This window comes from Apteryx rowi, unplaced genomic scaffold (assembly GCF_003343035.1).
Source record: "Apteryx rowi isolate R43461 unplaced genomic scaffold, aptRow1 scaffold_8, whole genome shotgun sequence".
Lineage (NCBI taxonomy): Eukaryota > Metazoa > Chordata > Aves > Apterygiformes > Apterygidae > Apteryx > Apteryx rowi.
In genome coordinates, this window is record NW_020451093.1 from 1576236 (window position 1) to 1590702 (window position 14467).

Sequence of the window (14467 nt, forward strand, 5' to 3'; positions counted from 1 at the left end):
CTTGGTTCTCTTTTTTCCTCAGCCAATAAAGACAAAGCATGTGAAAACGGGGAAAAAAAATCTGTATGTATTAGATGGGCCTGTCTGCTGAACTGTGGAGGTGCAATGATGAAAAATAGTTTGAATCCATCAGGAAAACCTACTGAATTATTCAGTTCTTTCTTCTACTTGAGGCAGGTTCACCTCTTCTTTTTACAGCAGTGACCCAATCCAGTTTCAAGGAACTCAAGTCAAAGCCTTGATCCCACTTTGCAGATGCTACCTAACACTTCTGTAACACTCCCAGAATAACCTGGCTTTATTGTTGCCACACAAGGAACTGGGAAGCAGAGCCAATTCTGTAGCACAGAATGTCCAACGTGTGACTTCGGTGCAATCTAACCCTACACTAACACAGACTAGAGTCAGGCAGTTTGGAGATGGAAAAAAGGAAGAAGAAAAAAAGATAACATGGAGAAGGAGCAGGTGATGTGACAGTCAAAACCAGAAGTGAGCAATAAAGGTCCATGCTGGGGTGGATACATCAGAGACCCTGAACCGATAAAGAGAAATCAGCCCTACACAGCAACCAGGAGCCAATGAAGGATGAACAAACAGGAAAGGAAGCGGGGGAGAGGGAGAAGAAATCAGAATAAGGAAGATCCTGACCTAGCAACACCTGAAACAACACGGCATCAAGAGCAAGAACAAGGACCTGAGAGCACCACCAGAACCCAGACCCCTGTGGTGGCCTGCAAGGACTGATCGCCTCTGCTCCACTGCCGTTTTGCTCGCTTAGAGCAGATTCTAAGTAAATTTATGCTGTCCCACAGTCTCTGCTACCGAAGGCACAGACGTTGGGTGACTGGTGACCTGGCGTCACTCTGCTCGTGCTTTCGAGTTTTGCAGGAAGCCGGTACGCCTCTTTGCCCTCGTGTTGGGAATTCCCTTGCCTTTAAGCACTCATTGGTGAGCAGACCATGATACCTCAACAAACGGCCCAAGCTGATGGGAGCTCATGAGCAGCCCTCTGCTGCTGAGCAAAGCTGCAAGGGCCAAATTTTACCTTGTTTGCATGTGCAACGTCAGAGGATTTCAGTAAGTTACACGTATGATCTCACTTACCTACCTGACATTACCCAGTCACATATTACCACATATTCATGAATTTTTCTCTAATGTTGGCATCAATAACTTATATAATGCTAAAGCCAGAATTTGCCCCATTGTTAGAAACCTGCTTAGCTTTTATTAGTCTTCATTCACTATCCTCCCAGCTCATGGTCAGATTTCCTGGAAGAGAACTGCAAGTCAATTCCACTTCCACAAAAGGATAATGRCAAGATAGATTAATTCATGACATAACGGACCTTGCCAAATCAAAAGGGAAACTGAAACATCTCTGATTATTCCAAAATGGCAAAGGAGMGGGAGATGGGTCAGTTGGTTCCTGAGATACATTCTCCCAATAAAGGTTAAAAAAATCACTCTAAGCTTATGAAGATGTACTTTAAGTCCTTGTAACAAATATGGCAAAAGTTAAATAAATGGKCTGTCTTCTCACAGGAAATTACCCTGTTCACCACCAAGCAGAATGTTAAGAAATCCAAGTTTCTTCCCTGCAGCGGGATAATGAACCCATATCATTCCATTTATCATAATGAAGAAGCACCTAAAAAGTAAGTTACTCTTCAGGGGGGCTCCTCTCTCCACATTTGCATATAATATGTAGCCACAGTTTGTTAGTGTATACTCTCAGTTTCAATGATATCATAATTTGATATATGATATGATATATATTACATATAATCTTATGCGATTATGATATTATATAACTGATATTCTTCTAATATATTAAATCTGTTAACTGTCATTTCCTGCTTATTGACATAACCTCAAGAAGAAGAAAAACACTTTACAGTTGTGAGAAATATAAAGCTCCTAGCTTTCCTTCCACAAAGGCTATTTCCTACCTGAAGGAGGAGGTCAGAGGCTGGCTTGACTCTCTGCTGGAAAAGCACACTTAACGTTCGATTCTGTTGTTCCAAATCAAAAACTCTCGTTTTCAGCTTTAGGCATTCCTCCCTCAGATCCTGCAGCACAAGGGAAAATAGGAAGATTAGAAAGAAGGTAACAGAAGCACTTAAAAAAAGCTTTATGTAATGCCAGGTATCAAGAAGAAACAAATATACAACTTCTAAAATAGCATAAATCAGAAAAATGTGCTACTTTATTTTCTCTGTTTTTTTGATCATCACAGGATAACATTAAAAAACCTTGTAATGAGAAATATAAGTTACATGAGACATCCTATTGGAATGTTCTATCGGTATAAAAAGTGACTTTACTAGCAATGTGTTTCATTTTGTAGCCACACTGACACAAGCAGAAAACAGCAATTAAGATATGAATATTTTAAGGAGCATAAGCTATGGAAAAAGCATAAGCTACAGCATACCAGGAAGACGTGCAAAGAGGTACTGTGCCTTCAAGGTACTCTTCTGAAGTCTGACTCCCTCCCTGCTTTTCCTGGAATAACTAGCTCAGCAATGCTGGCTGGTATGCTGTAGACAGTTTACATCTTCTCCACCACAACTAGTCACTGCAGAGGTGGCCAGACCATGGTAAAACATCCATGCACCTCTAAATTCAGTTGCAAATATGATCTTGACTGCCATTTCCAATATGAGGTACCAAAAGGCCTTAAAATAGTCCATTAGAAGCAGAGAGAACATGTAAAACCTCTGCATCTTAAGGCACATGACCTTACTGCCTAAACTGAAAGATGCACGTCTTTCAGCCAAGGCTAAGCCAGGTTCATCATAAGCAACCCAGTAATGGCCTTTAGATATAGCAAAAAAATATAAAAAAAACCTTTATTTCTGACTTCAGTGGAAGACCTGCTTTTCCTGGACACTTGAAGGAATACAGGATTCTCTCAGAAGGAGGATTTTGGAAACACAAAGCAAAATTTGACCCTTAGCCTTTCCACATAATATGTGCAGTTGTCCATTTTGCGGTATGAGAGCTTCATAAATCAGGAAGAGCTGTTTCCTAATAAAGCTTACATATAAAAACAAACAGTTGTAACCATAAATATTCCTAGAAACATTTTTTAAAAACCTCCAAAACACTTTTCCACATTCCTTTAAATTTAGGACAGTTGCTAGCCAGTGCCTAGCTGATTTTACTTTCCACCATACAAAGGTGGAGAAACAGGCCCCTGGATTCCCATATGCTGTTCTGTCAATACCATTATCAACGTAACAACCTAACAATATGAGAAAACAACTCAGAGGTGGAAATTATAGCCAGACATAGTCTAAATTCTTGCCTACAGTAGCTCTGGTCTCCTCTGTAATGAGCACCGAGCTTATAAGAGGTGAACACATGATAAAATAAGCTCATCCTGAAAATTTCAGAAAATTTTAAATATTTTCTTATGAACATACTATGTATCAAGCTTTAAGATACTACTGGATTAATAGTTATTTTCTCCAGACACTTTCTCATTTTAATATTTAAGTGGCTGTCAGGCTGTCCAAATTAAATGGCTAGAGCATTCCAACATGACAAGAAAAAATAAATTGAATTTGATGTTTTGTGAACACCTAAAGCTTTAGTTCTGTCAGTGAGACCTCTCTCATCTCTGGCCTTACACGAGGCTATCTCTATTAGGAAACTACAAGCATCAAGACTCATCATTATCTGCCTTTCACAAATAATCAGAGAATTTAAAACAGAGCCCTAGCTGTTACAACAATGTTTAATGGTTCAACCCCACTAAGTGCACTGAAAGGGAAAAATGATTCACGGAAGCTGACAGCATAGAAAAAAATTGCAATCTTCGCAACGCCTCTGCGCAAAACTTTCCTATCTTACAGTTTTACAACCATAAGATTTATGTTTCTCAAACTTTAGACTTTCTGCTAAAACATGAAATATAAGAAAGTAAATTACCAGCCCAGATGCTATAAACCGTGCCAATGGTAACACTGCTCATAGCACAGAGTCGAAAAGTGGAACATGAAGGTAGGAGTATTCTGGTAAAATGAAGTCTCAGCTTAGAATGTTAAAATCCTAAAATTACCAATCAATGCAACTAGCAAATGTCTGAAGCATCTAATTCCACTCCTGTGCGCAAAATGACCAGATATTAAGAAAATAATCTCATAAATATCTCAGGTATTGCTAGGTCTCACTACAGTAATAACTGAGCCTCTCTCTATTCTTCCTTTTTCTTCTTGAGTATCAGACTTATACTTCCCCAAAATGGGTCTCAGTGCCAGAAATACTAGAGGTTCCAGAAATATGCTGTTTTTCCTCTGAATGTGCTTTCTCTGTTTTAAGACTTAGTTCAGTTCTTTTTTAAAAAAAATTGATGAGAAAGAAGAAGAAATAACTTTCCTACAGAACCCAGAGTAGAAGAGACCCAGTGTTCTCCTGAAAACCCTCCTGTGCAGGAGGGTAGCATGCAAAGTGCAGATCCACAGATCATAAAACAATTTCATTAAGTGCTGTAACTCAAATTTCAAACCCTTATCTGGGTCTTATATAGAAGAAAAAAGAAAAAGAAAAATCTAGTGCCCAGCAGTCCTGTCATCTTACCCTGGTATGAGAAGTCTTTCAGCGAAGGGGGAAAGAATGGATGCTTCCGGTAAGTATTACAGCATATGGGTTTGCCTCAAATAATTTTTTTTTTCTGACTTCTTAATTTCCCAGAGGAAAAAATTTCTATTAGTAAGTGGTAGAAGATCCATACAATTTTGCTACATAAAATGGCGAAATTTTGCTGTGTGGCTAATTCAGTACAAATCACAATTTCATACAGTTTCTCCATAGTCCCAGTAAAAAAAAACCACTCTCACATTAGAGAAATTTTATATGCATTGTAACAAATGATAAACTTGAAAACTGCACATTTAGGCCTGTAATTCCATCGCAAGGTTTCCATGACATTGATAAATCATTCAAGCTTTGCTCACTCAATTTGTGTCACCAAAATCCCTCAGTGGAATCACAGTCTTTCCACATGCTGGTGAGTACACAGTGCTTTATTCGTCACATCACACTATGTACTTAATTTAAACCATAATTAGTCCTTGAGGGACAATTTCAAATTCACAGTAAAGCCTATGCAGTGTGCGCTACTGTACAGAATCACTCTTCTCGATTTTCTGAAAGCTCCCTGCTTTTCTTCACGTCTCGCTATGCCCCAGAGGTGTGTTATCTCACTGTGGCATGACTGGCTCTGTCTTAGTGCTTAGCTGCGCCACGGTAGATTTATCTGTTTACTAGTTACTATTTGGATTCAGATATCTGCCTATTTGGGACTGGCGTGAGGAGTCCAATTTCCTCTTTATTGTATGCTATTGTCTTCCTGTCCTTTCATATAAAAGAACTTGTATCAATGGTGTCAAGAGCACTGTAACGCTTAATATTCATCAGCATTTAGAAGCGTACCCTCTTTTTTCTTTCTATGGATATTAAATTAGCTGCTATTACTCAGTAATAAGTAAGCAGCTGTTAAATCCCATCAATACTTAGTAAATCACTTTATTAAATGTATTCAAATCTGTTTTATTGCATCCATATGAACTCCTTGGTTCCTACGGGTTTGGGAGGATTCATTACTGAGAAATAAGTAGCCATCAAAATGCCTGACGCCCTTGCAAAGGGATTCAGAAAGCTCCTCCCTTCATTTAGAAAGCAACCATAATATTCCTAAACTAGAGATTAATAAATTGAGACTAACCCTCTAGCAAATCACATATGGTTTTATATTACAAAATGTAGATCAGGTTTATGTGTGTATTTATAGATGAAGAAATGCCTACATTTCTAGTTAAGCTGTATCAAAACATAGATTTGGGTTTTTTTGTTTTTTGCTAGCTGAAGTTATGTTTCGGAAAGGTGTTGCAGCAATAACTCTGGGGACGGCAGTCCTCTGATGATGCGCAGCTCATACAGCACGTGTGCATCCAGGGTCTGTGCAGAGCAACACAGCCMAGCAGCAGCACTGCCAGTTTCCCCGCATCTCAGGGTTTGCAGAAATCACCCCCATGCCACAATACTTCCAAAGGCTGCAGGATAATATCCTTTGCATGGAGTAAAGGCTCTGTTATGCAGTCAAAAAATCATGGGATCGAACGACGATACGATCATCCCTAGCCTGTGGTGGCAGCTGTGGAGCTACTCTGGGGCCAGACCTCTTGGRCGAGGAGATTTGGGGAACGTTATCAGTTCTGGATTTCAGGTGCCCCTTTGGGCTACATGTGTGCATCACCTATATCACTGGCAACTGCACCCGCGGGAGTCCCACGTCCCTCACCCATGAGTCACGTCCGCACTGCTCTGCCCTACGGCAGGAGGATACCCACGGGCAGACTTGCTAAGGACGGAGTCAGAACGGCTCCCTGCACATCTTTTAACCTACCCAGAATGGCGTAAAGTAGAAGCACAAAAAACTGGCCCAGTAAGGACCAGAGAAGGGTATCCAGCCCTCTCACCGGCACCCAGATGGCCAGATGCAACCATCGGCACCTGTTTGCTATTTACTTGGGTGCAGATGTTTATAGCCAGCAAGCTGGAGGAAGCCTTGGTGAGGGCCTGTCCCCCTTCCTGCCGGAGCCACTTGGCAGCAGAGGCTCTTGCCCTTGGCCCCTGCCCAAGCCATGCTGCGCCCGCCTCACCRCTACGTCTGCGCCTGGCCACCTGCCTCCTCCAGCCCGACCCTCATCTCCCCGCACCGGTTCCGGACCTGCCTCCTCCCTGCGGACTCACCGGGTGATCTCCGGTCTGCCTCTGACCCTCAGCACTGGCTCCGGACCTGGCGCGGACCTGGACTTGCTGCCCTGCGCCCCGGCTCCTCATCGGAGGGTCACTGCTCCAGTTGGCCCTCAGGAGAAGCCTGCCCTGGTACCTGTCTCAAAGGTGTCCTTAAAGGTTTTGGAGAGCCTCTCCCAAAAATTTATTCCAGTACTTTGCCTTTGGAAAGCTTTTGGGCTTGGGGAAGTTGTTTTTGATTATCTCAAGCGGTGCTTCAAGCTGCATGTTAAGTACATTATTTCTTGTCCTATCATTCAGCGTAGACAAAGCTGTTTATATTCTTCCTTGCAGTATCCACACTAGAAGACTGTATTTACATCCCTTTCAGCCTTGTCTTCCTAAAGCTTAGTGATCCAAAACATTTTAATAATTCCACATTCATCAAGTGTTCTAGATCTCCTGAAGGATCATTTCATGAATATTGCAGACTTCATAGCTTATTATAAATCTTTATTTACTTATTTATTTTTGCAACAAAATGACATAATTGAATCACTTTCAACTTCAAGACCATTTTTTTGTAAAATTGCTGCCCTGACCATTATTCCCAACCCTCTATCTGGGCAGCTGATTATTTCTGCTTATATGTAGTACCTTCCTTTTGTCTCTGTTAAATTCAATCCTACTTTTTTTCCAAATTGCTTCCTCATTTTGCCATGACCATTTTACATTTTACTCCTCCCGTTAGATTCTATCTGAAAACGCAGTAACCACACTATATTCAATCATTTGGAGTGTGAATGAACACTTCAGACATAACAGACCTTTACAGAAGCCTTAGTGAATCTTCTCATTTTGACAGATTTGCAACCACCCTGCACAAATTTCATCTACACAATACTTCCCTTGCTTGCCTAGGAGAATGGGGCATGAGACCATCAAAAGTTTTTTTTTAAAGACAGAATATATGATGTCTATCACTGCTTCTCAGCCCACAAGTAGAATAGCTAAATCTCTGCTCGAGATACAGTGACTTCTCTTTTATTCAGGAAAGCCCAGGCCACACCATGAAGTCTTTCCTTTCATTGAATATGTGAGTGAAAATGCCAACTACTGACTTGGATATATATATATATCTTTTTGATATCCCACAGGAATGGACTGGGGGACAGAAGTAACTCATTATGTTTAGGGAATGGAAAAAATCACCATCCAGGAAGGACTTCCAGACACTGTTTCTCAATACAGGCAAAAATAAGAATTGGATATGGGTTCACTATGATCAAGCCTTAAAGATGTACAGTCTCACAGTATTTTATTCACTTGCATTATGAAAAAAAAACTGAATTGGGGCTTGACATGTTGCAGCTTTGGTAAGTAAATACATAAACACCATTTGAAAAATATATCCTAAATTAGAATATACATCTAAGTGAACAATAAACATCTTTAAGCTTTAAGTCATACCAAAATACCCAAATCACAACTTACCTTTTGAGTAAGTAGAGCCTGGACAACCTGATTAGCTACCTGAAATAAATAAACAAATAACATAGTTTAAGTATGTTATCATGCATGCTTATGCACAACAATACCTTCTTTTGTGACTTTACAATCCACTTTCCTTCTACAAACACCACTAATTCCAGTATTTTCATTAGATAATACTAGTAAGAGTATATAAAATCTAAGTAATTACTTCTGTGCTAGTCCTCATTTCAAAACAAACTTCTGTGTCTTAGCAATTGCAGTATGACATGATGGACATTTGCTTAACTTCTGTCATCTCTTCTTTGGATTAGATTAAAATTTCATGGTCCTATATGTAGCTGGTGTGCATCAGCATGGATTGACTGCATTCACTAGAGCTGACTTTTACCAGCTGAGGATGTAGTCCTGAATGTTTTCATGAAGTTTAATTGTTTCTTGATGCAGTATTGACAAAATGGTACATCTATCATGACAAGCAGAAACCATTAAGTGCCACAGAAAATTAAAGTACCTACTGTCATCAGAAGGTGGTTGGAAGGCATTCACACCACACAGCATAATTGACTTGAATCACATTACACAGAATTGATTAGTAGAACTATATATTCAACAGGGAATTTTTGAAGTTATTTATCTTATATATCCTTTCTAATTTATACTTGCCAAGGGAAGAAGGAGGAGCAGAAAGAGGGCCTGAGATAAGGGTTTTTTTGTTGTTGATGTCTAAACTGGATATTTCATTTTAGTGCTGCCATAATCTAATGTAATTTAATACTACACATGCACATATTATCACACAATGTGTCTGCCTATATCGTTGCTCTTGCATTTAAGCAGAGCAACCATAAATCTCACTCCATGCACAAAGAGATAGTAGTTATGATTTCTTTGTTTTAGGCTTTCCGAAATTACAGTAAAGCACATAAGGATGTCATTTGGAAATTCAAAACTGCATTGATTCTCCTTAATCTTAGTGAATTAAAGAAAAAAAGAGACCATTCATGTGAACTGAGTCATAAGCAAAGAGCTGAAGCAAATTCATTTCTGTAAATAATTCAGTTCTGTTAGATTCAAAAGTTACATCTGATTCATATACTCATAATACCAATTTTTTTCTCCAAACTGGTCCCTAACTTTGCTTTTGCCTGTGGAACAACAGTCACATAAAATAGCTCTGTATATGATTTAACAGAAGACACAGACTAATACTACAACGATAATAACCAACAGAAATAAATATGTTACAGCTTCGGAAAACCATGTGCGTTGCCCTATAGGCTTTCAGAATCTCCCTCCGAAAGTGTTCCTTCTGGCATGTACTTTTAACGTCTGTTTGCTCTACCTGAAAATTGAACAAACCCCATCTAATACATTATTTCTTTACCTTCTGACATGAAGTTACTTTACCAAGAAGAACTAAAAAGTTCTTTGAAGTGTGTACAAGTCACTTGCAACAGAATTGCCTAGAAATTTATTCTTATAGCTTTATGTATTGCACAGAGGAGTGCAAATGGCATAATCTACCAAATGGAAAAAACTGAACTTGCTTACACATATGGGACAAATTTTCTAACTTAAGAGTGTATGAAGTTAGGTATCTAAATGAAAGTACCTGCCAGTGACCCTAGCTCCCATAGATCTCAAAAAGAAAGATACATAACTAGTTTCTTTACAAAATGGGGTTATTTCATTCTAGTTAATCTAGTGACACACAGCTCGACAAACTGAGTGTTGCTATCACCATGCAAAGATTTTCAGGTCTGTATTCTCGGCTTGCTGCAGGAACAGTGGTGGTGAGCCTCTCATGAAATAGTGTAGTAACTAAAGTAGTTTAGTAGTCCTTTAGAGGAATCATATCCAAGCTTTTGCAGTTCAAATAAGGTTGCCATTCCACTCCCACAGCCCATGTTAGTGTGCAGAAGGAAATAAATTGCTAAGCTAGCACACCTACACCATTTTTATTTACAGGTATCAAGAGACACTACAGGTATGAACAACCTAAGTCAGCACTACAAAGCTGATGATAAACTACCAAAAACTGGGGAAACGGAGACCATTGAAAGCTGAGGGACTGACTCCGTCCCGAGGTGCAGAATAGGGGAAATTTCCCTGCTTTCAGGCAGAACTGTGGCTCAAGCCCGGTAAGAAACAGGCTGCAGAATGACTCAGCCTGTGATTCACACAGTTAAACAAGAAACAGAATAGAGATGGCCTGTCCCTTAGTCTGCCGGCATGGAGTAGATGTCACTGCTTGCCCTCACACTGTCTGCCTTCCCTTTGAACTTCATATCTAAGATCTTTATGTGAGGTTTCTTTTGTGGATTACAGTAAAAGAGATAAAAGATCAAGCCTCACTTTTTCCTAACACAGTTGTGTTTACATATACATGTTATGAAGTGGTCTTAATATAAAAGATATAAAAGAATGAATCAGAGAAAAGAGACCCTAGTGTAACATCTATTATACCTTGTACGAGAACTGAGATTTTACATAACTGTGCCTTTAACATATGGTTTCATATGCACAAAGGCATTTTGAGTGTACTAAAATGAAAGCTTTTCTATTTTTCTTCAATCTTAAAGACAGAACACATTTTTAAGATGACTTTATTTTTTCACTAGCTAATTTGATACGTATTTTATAACTTTGTAGTTTAATTCTTAAAACATCAGCAAAAATACCATCTACCCTAAGTTGCACAATTTCCTGCATATAAGTATAGTGAAGCTTGACAGAAACTTTGGTTGGCACAGTAATGTGAATAAACACGACATTACAACTTGACAATAGACTGATAGCTGAATTCCAGAATAGGAAACTAGGATTAAGCATGTTAACCTCAAACCCCAAAGGTACAATAAGACAATCCTGTTTCTTGCATTAAATTTTCTAGAGACAGAAAGTTATGGGGTGTTTTTGAAATTAAATGAGCTCTTTTCTTATTTGTGTAGTACTGGAACATTTCAATGACACTTTCTTCCAAATATTATTCCAAAGATGTTTACATATACACTTCAGAGATGGCCAATTACTTTAAAAATCAGTGAATATTTATTAAAATTCATAAAGGACACACTTCAGCTAGACCCATACTCTTTCTGGATTTCATCGCTATGAATATTTGAGTTTCACTGAATTTTACCATGAAAATGATCACAGAACATGCATTTTTTAAGTCACAAGTGCAAGCACTCACATTACAATATTAAATGAGGTGCGTGAATGAGCAATGAACTATAAAAATAATTGGCTAAAGAAAAACAAAGGAGAGAAATAATGACAGTCAGGGCTTTCAAAAATCAGCTCTAATATCTTTTTGTTATGCACGGCCAGAAGAATCACGGTGGTTATTTTCTCTTCCTTTGGATGTGGGTTAATAGCTGTCAACACGTCGCTCTGTGCATAGGTGAGTGTCCTTATCATATTGCTGAAGAGGCCTCAGGGACCAAGCATGGAGGCTACCAGCAGGGTGGCCAGTTTAGGTGATGCTTGCGAGCCCTGAGCAGAGTCCTTCTGGGCCCAGGGGACAGAAGCAGTGATCTGAGGATGCTCACAGACTTCTCCCACTACTTCACCAAGTGGCGTTCTCAACCTTCATTACCTCCAGGGCCTATCAAGTATCCCAAACGCCTATGTGAGTGTTTTTCTCAAAACCCTTCTACGACTAGAAAGAAAGGCTGGAGGGAAGCATTCCTTGTGTATCAGCCCAAAAGTTCAACATACTGAACCCCAAAGACAAAATTAAAATAATGGTTGTAGCAGGCACTTAAATTCTTTGGCAGCAGGGCTAGCGATCTCAGGTCTGGACGTGACCACAGCCTCATGTTCTGAGGAACATCCCAGTTCCTTCCTTTAAACCCACCAGGTCTCCTTGGGGCAAAATGGAGCTGYAACCCAGCAGGTACACAGTTATACAGGATTCCTCTTCTCCTAAAGATTCCTGAAGAAGTCCTGAAGTATAGCCTAAACTAGGGAAGGYCTAAAGAAATTTTCAGCTTGGAGAAGCGGAATTTGTGTACGGTCAGTTCTGAAGACAAGGAAGCATCAGACTTAAGAGTCATAAAGGAAAGAAATTTTCAAGTGGAAGAAGAATTTTTTTCTCATAAAAATATTCATGAAAAAGATTTTAGTTTCATAAGATCTCCAGTGAGAACCCCTGCTTGGAAAGAACTTTGTCACATGTGCTACAACCTCAGAAGTCTCTGCTTGGAACTGAAGGTTCTCACAATCATTGCCAGGGCTACTGACTAATTATATATATGTCTCATCTCCAATTCTCTTTATTTTTACTGTAATGAAGTAGGGAAGATCCTTGTTTAACCTTTGAACATGTGCTTTCCTGTGAAGCTCTCCCAACAGAATGTGCTCAGGTAGATGTTATGCTGGAACTCCTACAGAACTTGTGAATATTAAATGTGGTTTTCTTGCCTAAGTCATTGGCACCAATTTCTTCACCTCAGTGCTCAGAAAGGATGAAGTCCAAGTCTGCGTCAGGTAAGACAATGCTGGTTACAGTGTCACTGCCAAAGCACTGTGGGGGGTGAACGGGGAAGGAGAAGAAAAGACTGACACCTAGTAATGGAAAAGGACAAGAAAGGGCATTGCACACCAAACAGAAGACAAAAAAAAGGAAAAATAAAACAAACAAAAAGTAAAGCAGGAACGCACAAAACCAAATGCCATTGTCACTTCTAACCAAGAAGTACTCCCTCCTGAAAAAAGCTGTGATAGAGGCAGAAGATGGATACAGCTGTGATAATATGAAAGAACTGAAAACAGCCAACCTAATGCTCGAGACAATAAAGCTCAGAGGGTAGTTTGAAGTAACTATTCATTCTTTGAACTTCAACAGCATGCAAGAAACACAGTCTTGGATCAGAAATCCATTATGTTCCTGCAAACACACAGTAACAAATATATCTTCTGTCCTTGTAATCTGTATGGAGCCTGTTCTTTTGGGACTGACAGTTGTCGTGCCTTACTCATTTTCAAAATGAATTATGTAGGCAGATTTTGTCCAAGACAATCAGAAAATAGTTTTAAGTTAAATTCTGTAATTTAAACTAAAATTAATAATTACTTAATTACATATAGTTTCATCCTTATATCCAAATATGTGCAAGGATATCCAAATATCATTCCAGAGTGCACTGAGGGGAGTGACTCAGGCCAGCATTGACCAAGACTTTTTCAGTAACCCAGCGCCATAGAACAAATATGGCATAACCCAGCGGGAAGGTATATCCGCTAGTGGTTTATTCCAGTCCCCTGAGGAAAACATGCTACACTGACAAAAGTGCAGATTTCCTGATGAAAATCTGCCTAAACTAAGGGCTTCTAGTACCAGAGATGTATTGATCAGTCCAGTAACAATTGAGCAAATGCTGATCAAAAATGTAAAAAGCTGGTAATGAAGACATGAATTGTCATCTGCTACGTGCAGTTTGCACACTCACGCACTCTTTTCTTAAAGGTAGAGCTGGGAAGCCAGTGTAATAGGTTTAGGTTTGTGTCCTTGTCTTAGTTAATTTATGCTACCAGTTAGTTATGCTATTATTATTATGGCAGGGGTTGATTTCTACCCAGCAACTCTTTGATCTACTAAAAGTCTATTTCAAGCTCTGGGCTACACTGAAAAGCCTTATTTCAGGATAAATGGGAGGACTGAGTAAGCATCAGTAAATATGCTGAGAAACCTGCAAACAACAGCAGACACTGCCCAAAGTCTTGCAAGTCCAGAGCTAGACATTTCTGGAAGGTGTAAGTACAGCTAGAGGGCTCATACAATAAATGATGGGTGAACTATACGGCAGCCGTAACAGGGAGGTCTGAGCAGCAGCTGAGCTGTGTAGGAGAATGAGGGAGTCGACAGCTAGGAAAAAACAACCTGGGTATGTAACCCTAAGGGGGAGCGGAGAGACTAAATTCCCCGGATATGGACTATGGTACAGTACAAAGCATGGGGGATTTCTGGCAGCGGGAGCCACTGCCATCTGTGTTTCACTCTACAGAAAAGCAGGAGCGCACAAATTCAAATAGGTAAATGATCATTTCCTCCTCCTAAGGAAAAAAAAAAAAAAAAGAAAGGAAAGTTCCAAATATTGGTCACAGGGATACAGACTTTTTGGTAAAGAGGTGGGTCAAAGCAGCATTTCCAGTGGAGGTCATAATATGTATGACTTACAGGCATATTTTCTTGGATTTAATTAGAATGAACAGTAGAAAACTA

The 14467-nt window shown here is 39.6% G+C and overlaps 1 protein-coding gene across 2 annotated transcripts in view; it reads right to left on the reverse strand.

Annotated features, from left to right (window-relative positions):
- The window catches only part of NCKAP5 (NCK associated protein 5), a 366198-nt gene that overhangs the window by 85685 nt on the left and 266046 nt on the right, over positions 1 to 14467 (reverse strand). For both annotated transcript variants that reach the window (XM_026089071.1, XM_026089070.1), the window contains exons 8-9: positions 8239 to 8277; positions 1953 to 2072 (exon numbers count right to left, since the gene is read on the reverse strand). In XM_026089071.1, the coding sequence (XP_025944856.1) occupies positions 1953 to 2072; positions 8239 to 8277 (159 nt within the window). The remainder of the gene's footprint in view (positions 1 to 1952; positions 2073 to 8238; positions 8278 to 14467) is intronic.